This window comes from Sceloporus occidentalis, unplaced genomic scaffold, assembly GCF_023333645.1.
Source record: "Sceloporus occidentalis isolate IW3139 unplaced genomic scaffold, rSceOcc1.0.p SCAF_1, whole genome shotgun sequence".
Classification (NCBI taxonomy): domain Eukaryota; kingdom Metazoa; phylum Chordata; class Lepidosauria; order Squamata; family Phrynosomatidae; genus Sceloporus; species Sceloporus occidentalis.
Genome location: NW_028316981.1, coordinates 125,562,467 through 125,583,118, shown reverse-complemented (window position 1 = coordinate 125,583,118; position 20,652 = coordinate 125,562,467). Strand labels below are relative to the sequence as shown.

At 41.5% G+C, this 20,652-nt stretch overlaps 1 protein-coding gene across 4 annotated transcripts in view; it reads left to right on the top strand.

Annotated features, from left to right (window-relative positions):
• LOC149322093 (tubulin-specific chaperone D-like) overlaps positions 1-20,652 on the top strand; it is a 174,061-nt gene that overhangs the window by 147,260 nt on the left and 6,149 nt on the right. For all 4 annotated transcript variants that reach the window (XM_089534330.1, XM_089534340.1, XM_089534350.1 and 1 more), the window contains exons 33-37: positions 109-267; positions 1,662-1,800; positions 6,897-7,018; positions 8,984-9,061; positions 19,770-19,859. In XM_089534330.1, coding sequence (XP_089390456.1) covers positions 109-267; positions 1,662-1,800; positions 6,897-7,018; positions 8,984-9,061; positions 19,770-19,859 — 588 coding nt within the window. The remainder of the gene's footprint in view (positions 1-108; positions 268-1,661; positions 1,801-6,896; positions 7,019-8,983; positions 9,062-19,769; positions 19,860-20,652) is intronic.

The following is a 20,652-nucleotide window of genomic DNA, read 5'->3' as shown; positions in this document are numbered from 1 at the left end:
CTGATTAGAAGTTTATAATGGAATTGGGGAGTGACCAAACAGGGAAAGGTGTTGCTCCTTAAAATATGCAGTTCCAATGAATGGGTTTTCTGTCTATTTTACTTTCAGTACCAAGCAGATCATGTGCTGTGTGGCCCAACAGTCAGCGGAAAAAATTGACCGATTTCGAGCTCATGCAGGATCTGTGTTCCTCACACTTTTGTACTTTGACAACCCTCCTGTTCCACATATACCCCATCGAGAAGAATTAGAGAGGATATTTCCAAGGTAAACAATACCTAGTGGTTTCAGATATAGATTATCCATAGAACATGAAAGAATTGCCTTTTGTGAATATTACATGTTTGTAAAGGATCTTTAAAGAGAACATTTCATTCTGACTTGACAGGATTTGGCTTTCAGGATTCTTAGTCATTATTTGTGTTTTTCTGAAGAAAAAATAAATAAAACTGCAGTACTTAATTTTTTAATTTATTATTTATTTTATTTATATGCCACCTTTTTTCTAAATTTGGACCGAAAGCAGCTCATCAAAAGCAGTTTTGGTGTGCAATATTTCATGTTTTCAGAGATTTCTCTAGTCTAATAATCAGTCTTTGAATGAGATGTGAGTATCACCAGTTTCTAAGGAAATATATGGTAATTGGCTATTGATATATCCAACTAAGGGCTAGACCATAGATACAGATATGATTAGACATATGCATGAAACAGTATCTTGGCAGTCTGTTTTGCAAGGACAAACTCCCTTCAGTTGGGGTGATCAAGAGCAGGAAAGCAGTTATGGTTGAATTTAAACCTTTTGGTATCTGCTGTTTACCTGCCCAAATTACTTCCAACATATTCCCCAAGGGTTGTGTAAAATGTGTATTGGTGTGTGATGTGTAGTTGAGGATTCATTAGTTGATGTAAGAAAATCTTACTTCATGCATATAATTTAATTGAAGCATAATTTGACTTTTTCCAGTTCAAAACATACATTTCACATATGTGTAATCTGGTTAAAGTAAATGGTAAACAGTAAATGAGGTTTCCAGACTTGTCTGGAGGCTGTGGTGAGTGAAATTGAAGAGTGGATGTCATCTTCTTCTCTTAGAGGCATTGCTTCTTTCTAGGGCCCCCTGACCTTGTTAGTGCATAATTTGTGGGAATACGCAGACAATCAGAAAGAAGCTGAGGATAGAATTCTTCATTTTGAACCAGCTGGGGAGCATTTACATTCCTCCCAGCCTCACTGTCTGCCACTTTTTTTTTGGTGGCTTCCCCACTCTCCATCACCTGCATTTCAATCCAGGTGGATCTTATGTTTTGTGTATAGCATATGATAGTTTGGTTTGGGTTTTACGCTTTCAGTCACAACATTTGCCTAGGCCTGGATCCATTGGGGTGGGGAAACAAGGACTCCATGCCCCTCTTCCCCATTTCAAGGATGCTCTTGGGATATATTAGGAGTTAAGGTGTTTGGGGCTGTCTCAGCTTTGGGCCAATGAGCATTTCCACATTTTGCTATCAAAGTTCTTCAGCTTTGATTTTAGTGGCTAGCTAGTTGAAAAAGTATTGAACTGTCATTTTGGATAAATAGACAGTTCAAGAAATGTCACTGTACATTAGTTGTTACTTACTGTTTCTAAGTAGGGACCATATTTTCTTTTTTGCTACAGATCAGAGGCTATAACATTCAATTGGAATGCAGAATCACAAGCCTTTCCTAGAATCACACAGCTTTTGGGCTTAGCATCATACCGTTACCATGTTCTAACAGGTCTGACTGTGTCTGTTGGTGGACTGACCGAATCAACAGTAAGTGAATAGAATGCATTTGCTTGGTAAGAGAAGTTCTTTATCACTTTAAACATGAGATGCCTATCTTAAGAACCACGTAGCAGTTCATTTGCCCTTCAGCTTTCAGAAAGCAAGTTGCTCATCTTTAGAAATACAAATCTTTTTAACTGAGATATGAGGCTGAGGTTTTGTAAATACCCTCTACTGTTTAATGTGACTGAAACATGGTGAATTTTCCCCTTTAAACTGCCTCCTTGATGATATCTCCAGACCTATTCTTACGATTTCATTGCCTGTCAACTTTGTTTGACCATAAGCATTTCCTTTCCATACAGTTCTGATAGTTCAAGACACAGAAGAACTGCACTGCAGCTCTTCCTCAGGTCATGCAGGCAGCGTGGAAATTTCAGTGCAACTTCACACTCATAGCAAGAGAAAAAGGCCCCTCATTTCCTTCTAAAATTCTTTCACACAAATCATGCTTATGTTGTTGTTGTTCTGCTGTGTGCTTTCAGGTTGTTTCTGACTTACTTTTACATGGCCAAATGAGATATGTCCAGAAATTGCACTGGAAGAAGCAGACATAAAACACATTCTTAATATGACAGTCACCAGTTCAAATCTAAGTAGGTTCCCAAGACATATTATCCTCTGATTTGCCCAGTATCCCAAAAAGACACTGGTTCTGCATAAGCTCTCTGTGCTACAAGATCTGAAATATGGAGACAGTAGAGCTCTAATTTTCAAAGACCTAAAAGTGGAGACAGTGAGGAAAAAAATGCTTCTCGAGACTATTCATGTTTCTGCTTCAGCAAGAAAACATTAAACACAGATGAGAATCATCATGCATGATAATACTGTGATGATTGTAACTACTAGACTGCAAACATTAGAAATCTTTATAGCCTTAGACCAGGGGTCGCCGTCCGCCAAGGCCAGAGGACCGGCCCGAGCCCAGTCCTGCCGCCGATTGGCAAAGGCCCCGCGCCAGCGGCAATCGGTGGCAGGACCAGGCCACTCGCGCGAGAGGTCTTTGGGGGGCCGCTGGCCTCCTCCCTCTCGCACGAGAGGTCTTTGGGGGGCTGCTGGCCTCCTCCCTCTTGCGCGAGAGGTCTTTGGGGGGCCGCCGGCCTCCTCCCTCCTTCTCTGCCCCCGTGGAGGCCGGGAAGGAGCCCGTGGGGCCGGCAAAGAGGGGGAGGCCTCCAGTGCTGGCCCTGCCCCCGGAGGGTGGAAGCTCCCCCCCCCCCCCGGCTTCGGTCCCCCAGTTGTCTGAGGGACAGCAACCCGGCCCCCAGCTCAAAAAGGTTGCCTACCCCTGCCTTAGACATTCCAATTGCTAAAACTCTAGAGGAAGAATTACAGAAAGAAGATCACAAAAGAAATAAAATGCTCTATGAAAATATTTTTTACGATTGTGAAGTCGAAGGCTTTCATGGCCAGTATCCATAGTTTCTTGTGGGTTTTTTGGGCTATGTGGCCATGTGCTAGAAAAATTTATTCCTGACATTTCTCCAGCATCTGTGGCTGGCATCTTCAGAGAATGCTGACCTGGAAAAGAGTGGGTATATATATATACTGTGTGACCTTGTGTAAGGAGGAGTGATTCCCATGTTAATCTGGGTATTGTTCTGTTGTTGCTGGCAGGGCCTCAGGATGGGAGGATATGCAAAAGAGGATTAGCGTCTGCTAACTGGTGATCATTGTCTGCTGGGAAGGCTCCTGACCCTGGGTGATTTCTCATTTGCATTTGCTGAGTACTAATTTTGGTGTTTTTCAGGACTGGTAGCCAAACTTTGTTTACTTTAAGAGTTTCTTCTTTCTTGTTGGAGTTGTCCAAGTGTTTATGGATTTCAGTGGCTTCCCTGTGCATTCTGACCTGATGGTTGTTGGTATGGTCCAAAATTTCAGTGTTTTTAAACAGCATTCTGTGTCCAGGATGGTTTGTAATGTGTTCTGCTACTGCTGATTTTTATTTTTAAGATTGTTTTTGGAAGAATTAATTTCTAACATGTACAATGAAGAAAGATGGAGATGCCATATTGAAAACTTCCATTCCCATGGGAGATGGCAGCTTAGCCAATCACCATTTTATTCACAATGAGGCTAAATGTAATGACTAGTCAGTGTATTATGTAGGAGAGAAGGAATGAACTATAGCTGGTGACGTAAAGGTTTATTTTTTTGTGTGTGCACCTGATTTTACGTTATCTTGAGTGAACTCTGACTCCAAGTCTTTTCCTTTAATGTGAAACACAAGAGGCTATTGCCTGGAAGACTTGAAATACCACACCACCACCCAACCCAATCGATATGTAGGAGGTTGGATAGTTTTATAGTAAATGATCTAACTTCAGGATTTCTACTTGGCACCCCAACTGGCCACAACTTCAATAAAATACCACCTTCAACAAATAACCATATTACTTCAGAAATTGCAAAACAGAAAATAAAATTCTGCTGTCAACTCTTAATGGCTTTCAGTCTTTGAAAACAAACCCTAAAAAAACCCCAGCTGATTAATTTTAAATAAAAGCATTTTCTTTTTTTTAAAAACAAACCCTAAGAGATATGCTAACTTCATGTCAGTTGCAAAACATTACAGTTTCACACTGCTTAAAATCTGTATATTTTATTTTTATTTTTTTGTGATGGTGCTTCTAGTTTTCTCCCTCTAGTACTCTGGAATCAAACTAGATTTAGGTACTTTTGTTACTACTTGCAGTTTATGCTGTGACACTGCCAATAAAGTAAATAAAATATGTGAGATGGGTGTGGGTGGTGGGCCACCTTTCTGGTTTAGTGCTATGTGTCCCTATACAGGGCTGCCTATCACACCAGCCAGATTTGACATTCTTCCAGTTTATTAGGCATCTTATGGTCATTGATAACTTAATGTTTGCTGTGCCCTACTCATTGTCCTTTCTCTGTCATCCCATCACAAATGGCAATTGATAGTGTAGGAGATGGAGAGCCAGTGTGGTATAGTAATTTGAGTACTGGACTATGACCCTGCAAGAGTTTGAATCCTGGTTTAGCCATGCAAACCCATTGGGTGACTTTGGGCAAATTACACACTCTCAGCCTCAAGTGGGTGTTAATGGCAACCCCCTCTAAAGAGACTTGCCAAGAAAACCCCATGATGTTTGCCTTAGAATCGCCATATGTTGAAAACAACTTGAAGGCACACAACAGCAACAAGTGTAGGAACTTGCTTCCGTTGTATAGGCCTGTTGCTTGGTCACTTGACAGCATAGCACAGTAAGATCTGTCCATTACTGATCTTTCAGTTTAAAAGAAAAATATCATGCATTGTATTGCAATGTGACAGCTGCGCAACAGGGGGGATCATACTAGCCTAAAACTTGGCTAACCGCTGCAACATTTCATGGAGTCCCACCTCAATAAAGCTGTATCCCTGTCTCTATTTGATTCATGGAAAACTATGCATTATGTGCTTGTTTTGGTTGCTTGCTATACTGGTTCTACATCATGGTTCAAAAAGCATAGAAGGGCAAAAACTGAATTAATACTGGTATTGTTTGCCTTTTGCAAGAAACTGTAGCACAAGGTTCTGATAAGTATGTTGTATTTCCATATTTGTGAAATGCTAAAAATGTTCAGTACCTGATGCCAAACTCTTGTGGTATATCCTAATGAATAAGAGATTAAATTTTGCATCAGGGAGAGGTTTTAAATACAAGGGCTTATCCTACCCATATTTTCACAGTCAGAAAAATAGTTGCTTGAAGAGGTCAAACAGATGCTTTTCTGCAATATTTTTCTATTGGCTTTTTTTGAAGTGGTTACACTTAGTTTTGAAAAGTGTAAGCAGTTTGATTGCTTCCAGCTCCCTTGCATATTTCTGGCTCTGGCTGTTTGCTTAAGAGAAGAACCTTCTGTTCTGATTTCAAAAATACTAATGCTGAACTCTTAGCTCTTTGTTGACCTCCTTGGAATATTTCTCAATAGGTTAGTTTGACTGCAGTCCAATAACTTCATACCATGAGAGGTGCTAGTGTGCCTCTAGATAGAAGTTCATTAACCCACACATTAGATTGCTTACTGAGTGTTTGAATTATTTGCTGCTTTGGGTGTGACTTCTTTCAGTTAGTCTCTAGTGCTAGTAGTTCTGTTCTGTTTTCACATTGACTGGATCATTCAGTCTCTCTCAGTGCAAAGAAAAATCACACAACACCTGATAGAATTCAGTGCAACTTGTCTTGGTGAGGGCCATTGGATTAAAAAACTTTAGAAGGGGTGTTAATGCAGTTTAATGGAGGAAGGCAACTCACAGCTGATGGTTTCCATTGCAATGAGAAAACCCATCCTAGGATTTATTACGGATTTTCAAGCTCAAAATGTTGAACTCTTTCTCACACATTCAGGCCTAAACACTAAATGGCTTCATTATCCCTTGACATGCAAGCCACTAGGTGCCACTGTATAATTATGATAAAGGGAATGGGACTAGGTGGGGATTTTGCCTTCTTGCCTTCCTTGTAGGAATTCCAGGGGAATCCATCTACCCATTTGTTAACCAGTTACATAAACTTGTTTAATTGGTGCAATGGGAACAATGTTCCTAGAGCTATTGGGCCTTCAATATCAAGTTGTGAAGAAAGCTGAAATGTCTTTTCTTCTGCCCACATAGCCTACAACAGGGATGGGGAAAGTGCAGCTTATGGCTGCAGGCAGCTTCTGAGAGCCAGCTTTATGGTCCCTGAAGCCTTATTTTTTAAAATAAAACATCGTGCTAGTTGAGTAGTTTTTAACTGAAAACTGGGCCCAAACAACTCAAAATGTCCCCAGGTGCAGTGGTTTGCTTCTCCCTATCCCCAGAACGCCCCTCAGTCACAGTCTAAGTTTTTTAAAAGGCAGAAATGGTGACTGGAAGTGACATGACATCACTTCTGTTGTGCCCAAAAGGTGACTGTGGCCTTGGTTGCTCACAAGAGCAAAAACTGACCCGCTCATGGCATAGAATTTCCTGTGCTGACTTAGAGAAATGACAGTATCAGACCTTCAATTAAAATATCATAAACTTTTCAAGTTTAAAACTGTAAGTGATTCTCCACCAGTAACACTGTTGTATTGGGATTTTTCCTCACCTGCAGGTGCGGTACTCATCCCAAAGCATGTTTGATTATCTGAAGAGTATTCAGAATGACATGGATGCAATGAATATCTTTTGTGAGACACTGCTGCAAGTTTTTGAAGACAATTTACTGAATGATAGGTAATCTCTCTGTCTTTTTTATTACTTATTTATTAGTTTTAACATAGACAGTATAATTCAGTACCAATATAAGCAAACATTCAGAAGAAAAGGAAGAAAAGGGTAAAAAGTATACCTTCATATATGTGGATGTACATGTAAAACTAGAACTAAGCTAAAATTAAAACACCATCCTAATGTATATTCCTAAAACACTAAGGCAAAACAATAAGCATAAACTAACAAAGACATTAAACATTACCTAACTGATACACAAAAGGGCTCTGTCGCTCCTTCAAACAATTTTTTTAAATTAATGTATAGTTCTTAGTACTTTTTGGCTTTCATGTAAGTCCTCCAGGAAGTGTCCACTTTGTTCAGACAACCCCAACATTGATTCGAAACAATCTTAAACATTTTGATAACTCATTTGGAGTTACATGCCATCTGTACATCCATATATCATGCATGTATAGCGCAAGGTAAATTTTATATCTGTAGTCCACATTTTCCCCATACATTTCAACATTATGTTAATCTGTCTTTCTATAGGACGTCTTATACGTGTACGTACTGAAAGGAGATGAGAGAAATTAATGGAGGATTATTTTATTTTTTTAATATTTTATTTCTGTGCTGCCAAGGCATCCCACAGATAAAATTAGTTTTAAAAACAATAAAAAAATTTAAATTAAGCAATATAAAATTACATTAAAAATACAAAAGTCAAAAACATAAACACAGCACACACCCCAATAAAAAGCTGCCCTGAGAATGATTACATATGAAAAGTCTGTCAGTGAGTCTATCACCCACTATTGTTTCTGTTACTAATGTAATAACAATGGTTCCCTCTTCTTGCATGTTATGGGCCTAAGGGAGCAAGAAAAGAAGAAATGCTCTGTTTTGTTTAATAATGTTTGTATTGTAAAATTAAAAATATCACTTGCTAAGAAAAGTGACTAGCAGGCATGGTGGTTATATATTGCTCTTCTTCATGGTCTCTGAGATACACACAAATGGTCATTCTGTCCTTGCACAGCTACATCCTCAGAAATGTCTAGAGCTAAGCTGTCGGTTTGATGGGTGCTCCCCAGTACATGAAGCATTCTTCTTGCCTGATTCCCTCAGTGCTTTTTTATCTGCTTAATATAAGTATTCTTGTTTTTTGAACTTGATCTAGATAGAGCTAGAGAAGAATTCTGCATATCTAACTGATTTCCTCCTTGTCTCACAGAGAAAAAAGAACAGGTTCTTTACCTGTAACTGTGATTCTTCAAATTACTGTCTCTGAACTCATACAAACCACCCCTCCCCTCCCTCTAGTCCTGCTTATCTTTGGTCATTTCAATTTTGCCTCAGCTGCAGGCTGGAACTGGGGGAATTAGGTGGGAGGTGTGCATGCTGGAACATGTACACTTCAAGAGGTGGGGCTCCTGCCAAAAGGTCAGTTTAGCTTTAGATGTTTTTGAGGATGAGATTGCAGAGGACAGATTGACCAAATTGTATGCATTCACAAATGATAGAACTTGAAGAACTACAGATAAAGTAAGCAGTATGTTCATTTTCAGCACCCAAAATAGTACTGCCTCTGAATATGATTTGCTGGGGAACATAAGGGTGCTATTGCACTCATTTTCAACTTGTGGTCATTCCTGAGGAATCTGCTTGCCTACCATGGAAATATAGTGCTGGATTAGAGAGGTTATTCACCTGATCCAGCATGCCTCTTTTTACGTCCTTATTCTTAACTGTTTTTACCATAATCTTAACATAATTACCAACTGACTGCCGTCTTGCCTCCTTCCTCTTGGGTGCTTAAAGTGTGCAGTTAGTCCCAGTTTATGTCAAGAGTAGATCTGTTTTCAGATTAGTTAGTTGACATTAAAGGAATGTTGTGGAGTTTGGCAAAGAAAAAAGAAAGATCTCCTTTTTCATTTGACTGTTGCAGGTCTCAGTATCATATTATGTGCTTTCTTCCCTTAGAGTGTCTGTACCACTGTTAAAGATGCTGGACCAGATACTGGCCAATGGCTGCTTTGATATCTTTGTGGCTGAAGAAAAGTAAGTGACTATTAGGAGATGGCAAGACTATTTCTCTTCTCTAAAGTTGGTGGGAAAATGTTGAAAGAGCAAAGTTGCATTCTCTCTAGCTTTTATCACTGTCAGGGGAAATGCTGGATCAAACTAAAATGTTTTGATTTTGACAGGAGGTTTATCTAGAGAAATCCCTTCTTTTGATTGCTTTTCAATGAGCCACTCTTTTGACACTATTAAATTACTAGCAGGACCCATGTATTCGATGCATGGTCAGTTCTTTTGACAAATATAACTATGAATACCTGCACAGTGCTGTATTATAAAAACACTGTATTATAAATACATGACAACACCACATACAGTATACACAGACGGCATGAGATGATGGAGCTTTACATGACATTTGTGGGAACATGTACTGCTATTTTTCGATTTAGTACAATCATGGAAACAGAACAATACAAACAAAAAATCAAGGAACTACTGGATCCTGTAATATACAAAAAATTGAAACAAGACCCAACCAACAAAATCACCAGGAAGATGAACACCCTGATCAAAAGCTCCTCAATTTAGCCAACCACACGCCAAAGTTTGTGCAAATCTGAGGCTCTCCCACCAAGACTGTATGGACTTCCCAAAATCCACAAGGATTCCATTCCACTGTGGCCCATAGTGAGCATCATTGGATCCTCCATTCCACTCCAAACCATAATGAGTGCCATTGGATCATCCACATACGACTTGGCCAAGTTTCTGGCCCCACAATTACAAACCCATGTAGGGCAAACCTCCCACTACATCAGGGACTCAGCACACTTCATAGAAAATATTAACAACCTCAAACTCAAACCTGGAGACATACTAATCAGCTTCTATGTAGTCTCCTTGTTCACCAAAGTCCCCATAATAGACACCGTGGCACTCATCCAACAAATTTTTCGGGAAGACATCATAGCCCTGTTTCAACATTGCTTCACCACCAGCTACTTCCAGTGGGACAATGGATTCTATGAGCAGAGAGATGGGGTAGTCATGGGAAGCTCTTAGCCCTGTGATAGCTAATGTTTACATGGAACACTTTGAAAAACAAGCCATGGAAACAGCACCCCAAAAGCCCACAACATAGTTACGATATGTGGATGACACTTTCACCATCTGAAGCCATGGAGAAGAAGATCTGAACAACATCCACCTGAACATCCAAATCACGATGGACAAAGAAATGGAAGGAACATTGCCATTCTTGGATGCCCTGGTCATCCACAAACGGAACCAACATTTGGGCCACACAATGTACAGAAAACCTACACACATGGACAGATACCTGCACAAGACCTCCAACCATCACCCAGGACAAAAAAGAAGCACAATAAAAACACTGGCAGATTGGGCAAAATGGATCTGTGAACCCCACTTCTTAGAAGATGAATTGAAGTACCTAGACCGGGCTGTACAGGTAAATGGTTATTCCAGCTCAGACATCAGAAAGGCTGCCAGACCCAGAAAAACCCATAGGAGTGAAGACAAACAACCACCCAAAGGGAAGACATTTTTACCATACATCAAAGGAGTCACAGACAGACAACACCCTTCCTCTCTCCCTTGATTATGCATGCCTACATAATTCGCAGAAGGTACTATAACATGCCATAGGATAGAGGCAGCTACAGACTTTTAAGTAATAAATAAACTGGGCTTTGACTTTCCCCTACAGAAAAGTGATTTTCTTAATAGTAGTAATTTGGTTCCTCTGCAAACTGTGGCACAGGGATGAGGGGGGGAGGGCTCTGTGCCTTACTCTTGATTTAAGGACCACCCTGAGAGGTGCAGCTCACCTTTTTCAAAAGCTCCATTTTTAGGAACACGTGTGCCCAATTTGCATAACACAGAATCTCTAGACAGATCCCTTTTCCCTAGACACTGATTCTGTTTCTCCTGGAGTGCTGCCCATACAGGAGAAGGAATTTTCCCAATTTCCTTTGGCGAGGCTGTGCTATTTGAGATCACCCATAGGTTAGAGTTAGTTATTACTAACATTGTGGAACTGGCAGATGACAGAATGCAAAGCAGGACTATCTCAAATGCAGAATCCTACACATAAGACTACATATACTAAATTTATTCCAGATGCTCAACTGCATTTGGCCTCCTCGCTGAATGCCTGTATTGTCATTTCCTTTGGCAATCACACCTCATTCCCTACATTATTGTTGTCCTGTGCTGAAAAGCAGCATGCACTCCTATTAACTGAATTAATCTCCAATAAATTCCATCCCCTCTATGAGTAACCTTGCATAATTGTGAGGAAAATTAACCAGATTGGAAACACATACTGCAGAGAACATTATCCACAGCTTGCCAGTCATAGAATCATAGAATCGTAGAGTTGGAAGAGACCACAAGGGCCATCCATTCCAACCCCCTGCCATGCAGGAACTCTCAATCAAAGCATCCCTGACAGATGGCCATCCAGCCTCTGTTTCAAGACCTCCAAGGAAAGAGACTCCACTACACTCTGAGGGAGTTTGTTCCACTGTTGAACAGCCCTTACTGTCAGGAAGTTCCTCCTAATGTTGAGGTGGAATCTCTTTTCCTGGAGCTTGCATCCATTGTTTCAGGTCCTGTTCTCTGGAGCAGAAGAAAACAAGTTTGTTCCCTCCTCAATATGACATCCCTTCAAGTAATTAAACAGGGCTATCTTATCACCTCTTGACCTTCTCTTCTCCAGGCTAAACATCCTCAGCTCCCTAAGGCGTTCCTCATAGGGCATGGTTTCCAGACCTTTCACCATTTTAGTCGCCCTCCTTTGGACACACTCCCGTTTCTCAATGTCCTTTTTGAATTGTGGTGCCCAGAACTGGACACAATATTCCAGGTGGGACCTGACCAAAGCAGAATACAGTGGCAGTATTACTTCTCTTGATCTAGACACTATACTCTTATTGATGCAGCCTAAAATTGCATTGGCCTTTTTAGCTGCCGCATCACACCGTTGACTCATGTTCAACTTGTCATCTACTTGGACTCCTAGATCCCTTTCACATGTAGTCTCATTCAGCCAGGTGTCCCCCATCCTATATCTGTGTGTTTCATTTTTCTGCCCTAAGTGCAGTACCTTAAATTTTTCCGTGTTGAATTTCATTGTTAGCTTTGGCCCAGCTTTCTAATCTATTCAGGTCATTCTGAGGTTTGATCCTGTCCTCTGGAGTATTAGCTATTCCTCCTAATTTGGTGTCATCTGCAAATTTGATAAGTATACCCCAATTCTGTCATCCAAGTCATTGATAAAGATGTTGAATAGCACTGGCCCAGGACAGAGCCCTGTGGGACCCCACTGGTCACTTTTCTCCAGGATGAAAAGGAGCCATCGCTGAGGACCCTTTGGGTTCGGCTGGTCAACCAATTACAAATCCATGTAACAGTTACCTTGTCTAGCCCACATTTCACAAACTTGTTTGCAAGAATGTCATGGGAAACTTTGTCAAAGGCCTTATTGAAATCAAGATATACTATATCCACAGCATTCCCTTCATCTACCAAGCTGGTAATTTTATCAAAGAAAGTGATAAGATTTGTCTGGCATGACTTGTTTCTGTGAAACCCATGTTGACTTTTTGTGATTATGGCATTGCCTTCTAGATGTTCACAGACTCTCTGTTTAATGATCTGTTCTAGAATCTTTCCTGGGATTGATGTCAGACTAACTGGACGATAATTGTTGGGGTCCTCTTTTTTTCCCTTTTTGAAGATGGGGACAACGTTTGCCCTCCGCCAGTCTGCTGGGATTTCTCCTGTTCTCCAAGAGTTTTCAAAGATTATTGCCAATGGCTCCAATATTACATTTGTCAGTTCTTTTAGTACCCTTGGATGTAGTTCATCTGGTCCTGGAGACTTATATTCATTTAGATTCACAAGGTATTCCTGTACTATCATTTGCCAGTAGTGCTGTACTTTATATAGGATGTGCTCTCTTGTGAATAATTTACATACACCCAGCTTTATACTGTCTTTTGCTTCTGCTTGGAGAATCTGGACATATTTTCCCTATGGAATATGCATGGAGACTCAATTTTGTTAAATCGGGCTTTGTTAGGGAAAATGCTAAGCAACCTGAAAATCCTTTCTTTCTTTCTTTCTTTCTTTCTTTCTTTCTAGGTAGAATGCAAGTGTAACATTTGTATACGTATGTTTGACTGATTTATTGAATTTATACTCTACTTTTCTCCTGGGTGGGACCCAAAGTGGCTTAAAGTAATTTAAAATGAGATTCAGTTCAAAAGATCAGTGCAAAAGATCATCATCATCAAAGTTTATATTGTGAGCCCTCCCGTTATCTGGGGATCCGTTCTGGATCCCTCTGTATAAGGGGAAATCAGTTTATGCTGGAGCCCCATTGGAAGTAATGGGGCTTGTGCCTGCAGCATACACCTCATTACTTCTTCTGGGGCGCGCAAGGGGTTCTTCTGGCGCAGCTTTCAGCATACGCGGGCACTATATATATATATATATATATATATATATATATATATATCATCGTAAGTTTTACACAGCACTTTACATAGTCATCAAACAAGATACAGATAAAAAACTGCCTACGGCATACAATCTAAAACCAGAAAGCAACAAAATTACCATATATACCATATAAAATTTATGCCCCAAAACGGACTTCAAAATCCCGGGTAGATTTATATAAGAATCAATAGGGTAATCCCCCTTTGCAAGGCTACAATTGCCAAAAGCCGGGAGAAAAAGAGAGAGCCCATATCCTCTTTCCAAGGCTGAGATTGGGAGGAAGGGGGAGAGAGAGATGGGAGGATGAGCCTTCTACCCCCAAGCCTCCTTTCCAAGGCTGCAAAAGCCAAAGGAAGGGAGAGAGAAAACGAGAGGTGATAGGGGTTTGTTGAATAGTGAAAAGTGCCCTGGTGGGACACCCCAACCTTCTTGCTGAGGAAGTATCCCATGGCCTATTCTATTGCAATGACTGAGAATAAAAATGGCAGCTTCGGCAGTGGCTTTTTGGCACTTCCCTTCCTTGGAAGACAGAGGTTGCTTCTCTGCTGCACCAGCAAAGCCTCAAAGGCCACCGTAGCTCCTTTTTTCCATCCAGGCATTGCAAAAGGCCTCCAGAGAGAGCAGAGTGTGGGTGCTTCTGCTGTGTTCTCTTCAGAGGGACAAAGATCTTAATTCTCTCTACTGTACTTGTTTCATCACTGTACTTCTAGTGTAGAAATCTAAGGAAAGACAGGCTTTTCTTTACATTATACGTGTGTGATATTGCAATAAATCCAAGCAAAAGTCTACCATCCATCCCACTGTTAAAATAGTACGTACTTCAAAATAGGGAAATTAGCTTTTGCTCTCTTAAAAATGAGTTGTGCAAAGAAAATGAGAGCTTCTTACACAGCATCATTCAAGTGATTGAATATGCAAAGGGCTCCAATAATTGGGCAGCTGCAAGACATTTTGGCATCAATGAAAAACTTGTTAGAGATTGGAGAAAACAAGAGGCAATGCTACAAAAAATGCCCAAGTCAAAGAAAGCAATACATAGCAAACCTGTGCCTTTTGAAGAAGTGGGAAAGGACCTGAGTGCCTGGGTCTCAGAATGCAGACAAAATGGCTACATCGTGCATTTGGGTAAGGGCACTTCAGATGGCAAAAGAACAAAAATATTCAGTGACTGAAGACATTGCACAATTCAGAGCATCAGCTGGTTGGTGTAATGATTCATGAACCACTATGGATTGTGCCTTCGCCAGCGAACAAAGATTGCACAGAAGTTGCCTAAAGAATTAGATGAAAAGGTCACATAGATAATTATAAAGTAGAGACAAAAGCATAACCTTGATATGGCTAACATTGGAATATGGATGAAACCCCAATGACTTTTGATATGCCTGGTAACCAAACTGTAGAAAGCGTTGGTGAAAAGACTATACTTGTGAAAACAACTGGTCATTCAAAGACCCATTTCACAGTCATCCTATCTTGTCTGGCATATGGCACAAAGCTGCACACGGTATAATATTAAAAAGAAAAACAGTGCCAAAGAACTTAAAAATTCCATCAGGCATAACTGTTCATGTTCATCCTAAAGGCTGAATGGATGAGGAGGGCACTAAATTTTGGTTGCGCAATGTGTGGTAGGCGACCAGGTATGTGGTGGAAGATCATGCCCTTCACTGTTGGTGTGGGATATGTTCCGTGCACATGTCACTCCGGACACCAAAGATGAAACAAAGAAAATGGAGACTACATTAGCAGTGATTCCAGGTGGCCTGACATAAATGCTGCAGCCACTGGACGTTTGTATCAACAAGCCTTTCAAGGCATGACTGCGCAATATGTGGCAACAATGCATGTGTTCTGGACAAGCAAACTTAACAAAAAAAAAGGGAATCTTATGAAACCAGACATTGATATAATAACAAAATGGGTAAAGGATGCTTGGGATTAAATTCCCCCAAAATTGGTGAAGAAGTCGTTCCTAAAATGTGGCATCAGTAATACCATGGATGGAACAGAGGACAATGCCATCTACGATGACAAAAACGAATCAGCATCAGACGATTCAATAGATTGTGATAGCACAGATGATGTTTATGCTAATGATGTCATTGAATAATAGTTCCACCATTTATTCAATTATTCTAGTGATGAGGAATCAGGTTTTGAAGGGTTTGAATAAATGTTTGTTTCTATTTGTCAGTTTTTCTGCATTAAAATCAGATTTAAAAAAGGTATTGAAAAGCTTCCTGGAAATTTATGAATAGCCTTGGGAATTGTCTATTTACCTCTTTTGTGACTGCAGTCCTTGTGATTTCAGCAGGATCAACTAGTGTGCAAACCTTTAAACTGTAATAACCCATTGGAGCATGTTATTGGTTTCATTGAAACATACTTCTAGTTAAAAACTTATCCAGAGGATGTTGTAGCATGACCCAACTAAGTACATTCCATTCTTTATCAAGCTGTTCGTATCAGACAATTCTTATATTAAACAGGGTGTTATGATGTTGCTTTGCAATGAAATTGTTTTTTTTTAAAAAAAAATTGAATTTGGTGCTTTACTACATGATCAAATCTGCACTCAAAAGAGTTAAACATAAAGAGTTAAACCTCCCAGCCGGGTACACGTTGAAAGAGCAGGTTAGGGAATGTGGGCGAGGGGGAGGAGTGGCAGTCGTCCATAAAAGCGACATCATCTTGACTAGGAACTCGGTACCGAAACTGAGGCACATCGAGTGTATTTACCTGACTCTGAAAGCTAAAGACAGTACGGGGATTCTGTTGGTTTATCGTCCACCCCGTAACCTAACAGACTCCCTGGCCGAGCTGACACAGCTGGTCTCGGAGCTGGTGTTGGAGTCCCCTAGGCTTATAGTCTTGGGGGACCTCAACATCCCCTTCGGGGCCGGCTCAACAGATCCAACAGGTGTGGCTCGGTTGTTCATGGAATCCATGACAGCCATGGGCCTGTCCCAATTAGTTTCAGGGCCAACACACTCTGCTGGTAACACACTCGATGTAGTCTTCAGTACGGTCCGAGAATGTCCGTGGGTGGGAATTAATGCCATCTCCCCCCTGTCATGGACGGACCACTTCCTGGTCAAGATAGGACTGGATGCCACTATCCAAAAACCCCTCGGGGGTGGTGGACCTATTAGAATGGTCCGCCCTCGAAGGCTGATGGAACCCAAAAGGTTCCAAGACGCCCTAGAGGATTTTATGTTTGGGAATGATGGCGACGCTGTCGAAACCCTGGTTGATAACTGGGATAGGAATCTCACTGGGGCTATAGACAGTATCGCTCCCGAGCGTCCTTGCCGGACCGCTCCTAAGAAAAGACCCTGGTATACAGAAGATCTTCGCCAGATGAAGCGGGCTGCGCAACGGCTAGAGCGCTACTGGCAGAAACATCAGAAATTATCTGACAGAACACTCCATGAGAACATGTTGCGTTCCTATGGAGTGGCAGTCAGTGCAGCCAGGGATGCGTACTGTGCTGCACGGATTGCGTCAGCAGAGTCTCGTCCGGCAGAGCTGTTCAGGGTGGTCAGGGAATTAACTCAAACCCCGGCCACCCAGAACCCTTTACTTGAACCAACTATTGCCTGCTGTGACACTTTTAACAACTTATTTGCTGACGAAGTCTCTCAGATAAGGGCTGATCTTGACGCCAGTTTTCTATCAGAATCCTTAGTAGAGGCATCCAGCGCCTCTGGTAACAAGGTTATTCTGGAACAATTCGAGTTTGTGAGTACCGAGGACGTAGACAAGCTCCTTGGATGCGTGAAAAAGACGATTTGCCCTCTTGACCCTTGTCCTTCTTGGTTGACCGTGCAGGGAGGAGATGTCATAACATCTGCTCTTCATCTTCGGGAAGGTACTATTCCAACATCTCTGAAACAAGCAGTCGTAAGGCCTTTATTGAAGAAACCTTCCCTTGATCCCCTATCTATGAGCAATTATAGACCGGACTCCCTGTTACCATTCTTGGGCAAGGTGATTGAGAGGGCAGTTGCTTTTCAGCTCCAGGCAGTCTTGGATGAAACCGATTATCTTGACCCATTTCAAACTGGCTTCAGAGCGGGTTACGGTGTTGAGAGTGCCATGGTCGCCTTAGTCGATGACCTCCGTCTGGCCACTGACAGAGGAGATATAACTCTGTTGGTGCTCTTGGACATCTCAGCGGCCTTCGATACCATCGATGGTATCCTTCTGGAATGCCTGGGAGAATTAGGTATCGGGGGCACTGCGCTCCAGTGGTTCCGGTCCTATCTCTCAGGAAGGTTCCAGATGGTGAGGCTGGGGGACAGCTGCTCTCGGAAAAGAGAGCTTACATCGGGCGTTCCTCAGGGCGCCATTCTGTCCCCCATGCTATTTAACATTTACATGAAGCCTCTGGGAGAGATCATCCGGAGCCATGGAGCCCGGTGTTATCAGTACGCTGATGACACCCAGATCTATCTCTCCATGTCTCCGACTGATACAGTGGCTAAGGATGGCATCTCTCCTCTGGATGCCTGCCTGGGGGCAGTAATGGGCTGGATGAGGAAAAACAAACTCAGATTGAATCCAGAGAAAACAGAGGTACTCATGATAGGTTCCCCTAGCCCGGGCAGGGAAATTTCCCATCCAGTCCTTGATGGGATTAAACTCCCCTTGAAGGACAAAGTGCGTAGTTTGGGAGTACTCCTGGATCCATCTCTACAGTTATCATCTCAAGTAGATGCGATGGCCAGGAGTGCTTGGTATCAGCTTTGGCTGATACGCCAACTACGTCCCTGTCTGGACCGGGGGGACCTAGAAAAAGTAGTACATGCACTGGTAACCTTTCGCTTGGATTTCTGCAATGTGCTCTACGTGGGGCTACCTTTGTATCAGGTTCGGAAACTTCAATTGATTCAAAACGCAGCAGCCAGATTAATTACAGGGACATCGAGGTCCGAACATATAACACCTATCTTAAAATCTCTACATTGGCTGCCAATTCGTTTCCGGTCCCAGTACAAAGTGTTGGTTATTACCTTTAAAGCCCTAAATGGCTTGGGCCCGGGTTACTTGAGGGAACGCCCCTCCCTCCATAATCCTCCCCGCACACTCAGATCTACAGGAAAATCCTTACTCAGTTACCCTAAGGTGAGACTGGCGATCACACAACAAAGGGCATTCACAGCAGTGGCGCCTTCTCTATGGAATGCCCTACCGGAAGAGATTCGCCTCAGTGGAACGGTGGAAACCTTTAAGAAAGCTCTAAAGTTGCATCTCTTCCTACAAGTCTACCTTCCCAATTCTGTCTGAGACCATCTCCCCCCTATTGTCTTTGATATACAGTAATTCATGGTTTTAATAGTTTATTATATGTTTTTAATCTTGTTTGAATTTACTTTTTTTAATATGTATTTTTAGATGTGAATTTTTAATTGTTCTTATTGTCTGTTTTTAACGATATTGTACACCGCTTTGATCGTAGGAAAAGCGGTTAACAAATAAACAATTTATTATTTATTATTATTATTAAAATACTTACCTAATGATCAAAATTAACCTGTAGGCTAAATAAAGGCATCTTAAGTTCAGACTTAAACTTAACTAAGGAAGTGATAGTCCGCAAATGTTTGGGAAGAAGATTCCAGGAGTGAGGAGTGGCAAGAGAGAAGGGGCAAATCCGAGCTGGGGAACAGGAACGCATTTAAAACAGTTGCTAATTAAAGATAAAAACATAGCACACCTCTTCATGATATTATTTCTACATAATTTAAATCTCAGATGTTTGTGAGAATAAAAAGGTTAATTTCTGCCAGAAGAAAGAAAGCAGAGAGGACCAAACAAGCCTTCTGTGGAGGGGAAGTCCACAGTTTGGGAGTCAGGCACTGAGAAGGCTCTCTCCTATGTCTTACCAAATGTGCCTATGAAAGTGGTAGGGCAAAAACTTTGCATATAAAATAGTGGTTTGTGCAACAATGACTAGCATGGCATTTCTGGGCGAAGACAATAGCAGTCAAAGCTACTAATCTCCCTCCTACTCCCCCTCCTACAGATGGTCCCAATTAAAGGGGGTCTTTTTGGAGATATGAAGGGCAGTGCTGCTGTGTCGTGCCATCTTAGTGCCTAGGGACTGCTTTTGTAGTGGCCAATACATTTCACAGTGCTCAAGAGAGTGATTCATCTTGGAAAAACAGCTACAATGTGTTTTCTGTTATTTTCTTTCTTACTTTTTCAGCCACCCATTTCCTATGAAGTTACTTAAACTTTGTAAAGAAGAAAGCAGGAAATCTAAAGATGTCCAGAAACTCCGCTCCAGCATTGCAGTGTAAGTTGGGGCAAAAGTGTAAGTAAGTGGGCATTCACTAACACTGACAGTGAAATTGTCTTTTTACATGTATGATTTTGGAGGAGAAAGCCACAAGGAATGTAACAAGAAAGGATGCTTATCACTGTAATGTGTACTTTGCTCTCATGTCTCTTTAAAAAGATGCAGGTATTGTTATTGTAGGGAATTTGGCAGAACTGTGTATGAATACTGATTTGTACAGTTAGTAATGCTGAGAGCCATCCCATAGGAGTTGAGGAAGGGCCAAAGTGGATGATGACCTGCCACTTTCCAAGCAGCTGTTTTATTCCACCGATCATTTTGTCAGCAGGTTTTCTTTTAATCCTCTACATTGCTTTTCGATAGGGTATTAATTTATAGTAGCTCTAGACTTATGTGGTTGAGAGACCCAGTTCTAGGCCTCTTGGGGTAACAAAGGGGCTTTGGATTGGGCAGATGTAAGCCTGCCTTCCTCCAAGTTCATCACATTTTAAAAGAAACCTGAGGCAGAAACATTGCTAGCAGAAGACCTGTGCTCATGGAACATCTGGTGGGCATACTGCAGACTTCTACAGAGGATGTGTATCCATATACCGGCAGGCAGAGCTCCTCTCTGCCAGCCCCATCCAAAATCCATCCAGTGGATGTATATGACTCAAGACTGCTGTGTCCAAGTGTTGATGTATAGCCCTTATTTTGCACGAAACTCTAGTTTGAATGTTGATATTCCAGATAGCTTCCCCAGCAGTTTAGTAATTGAAGGTACTAAAATGCTTATGTAATGGAAGCAATG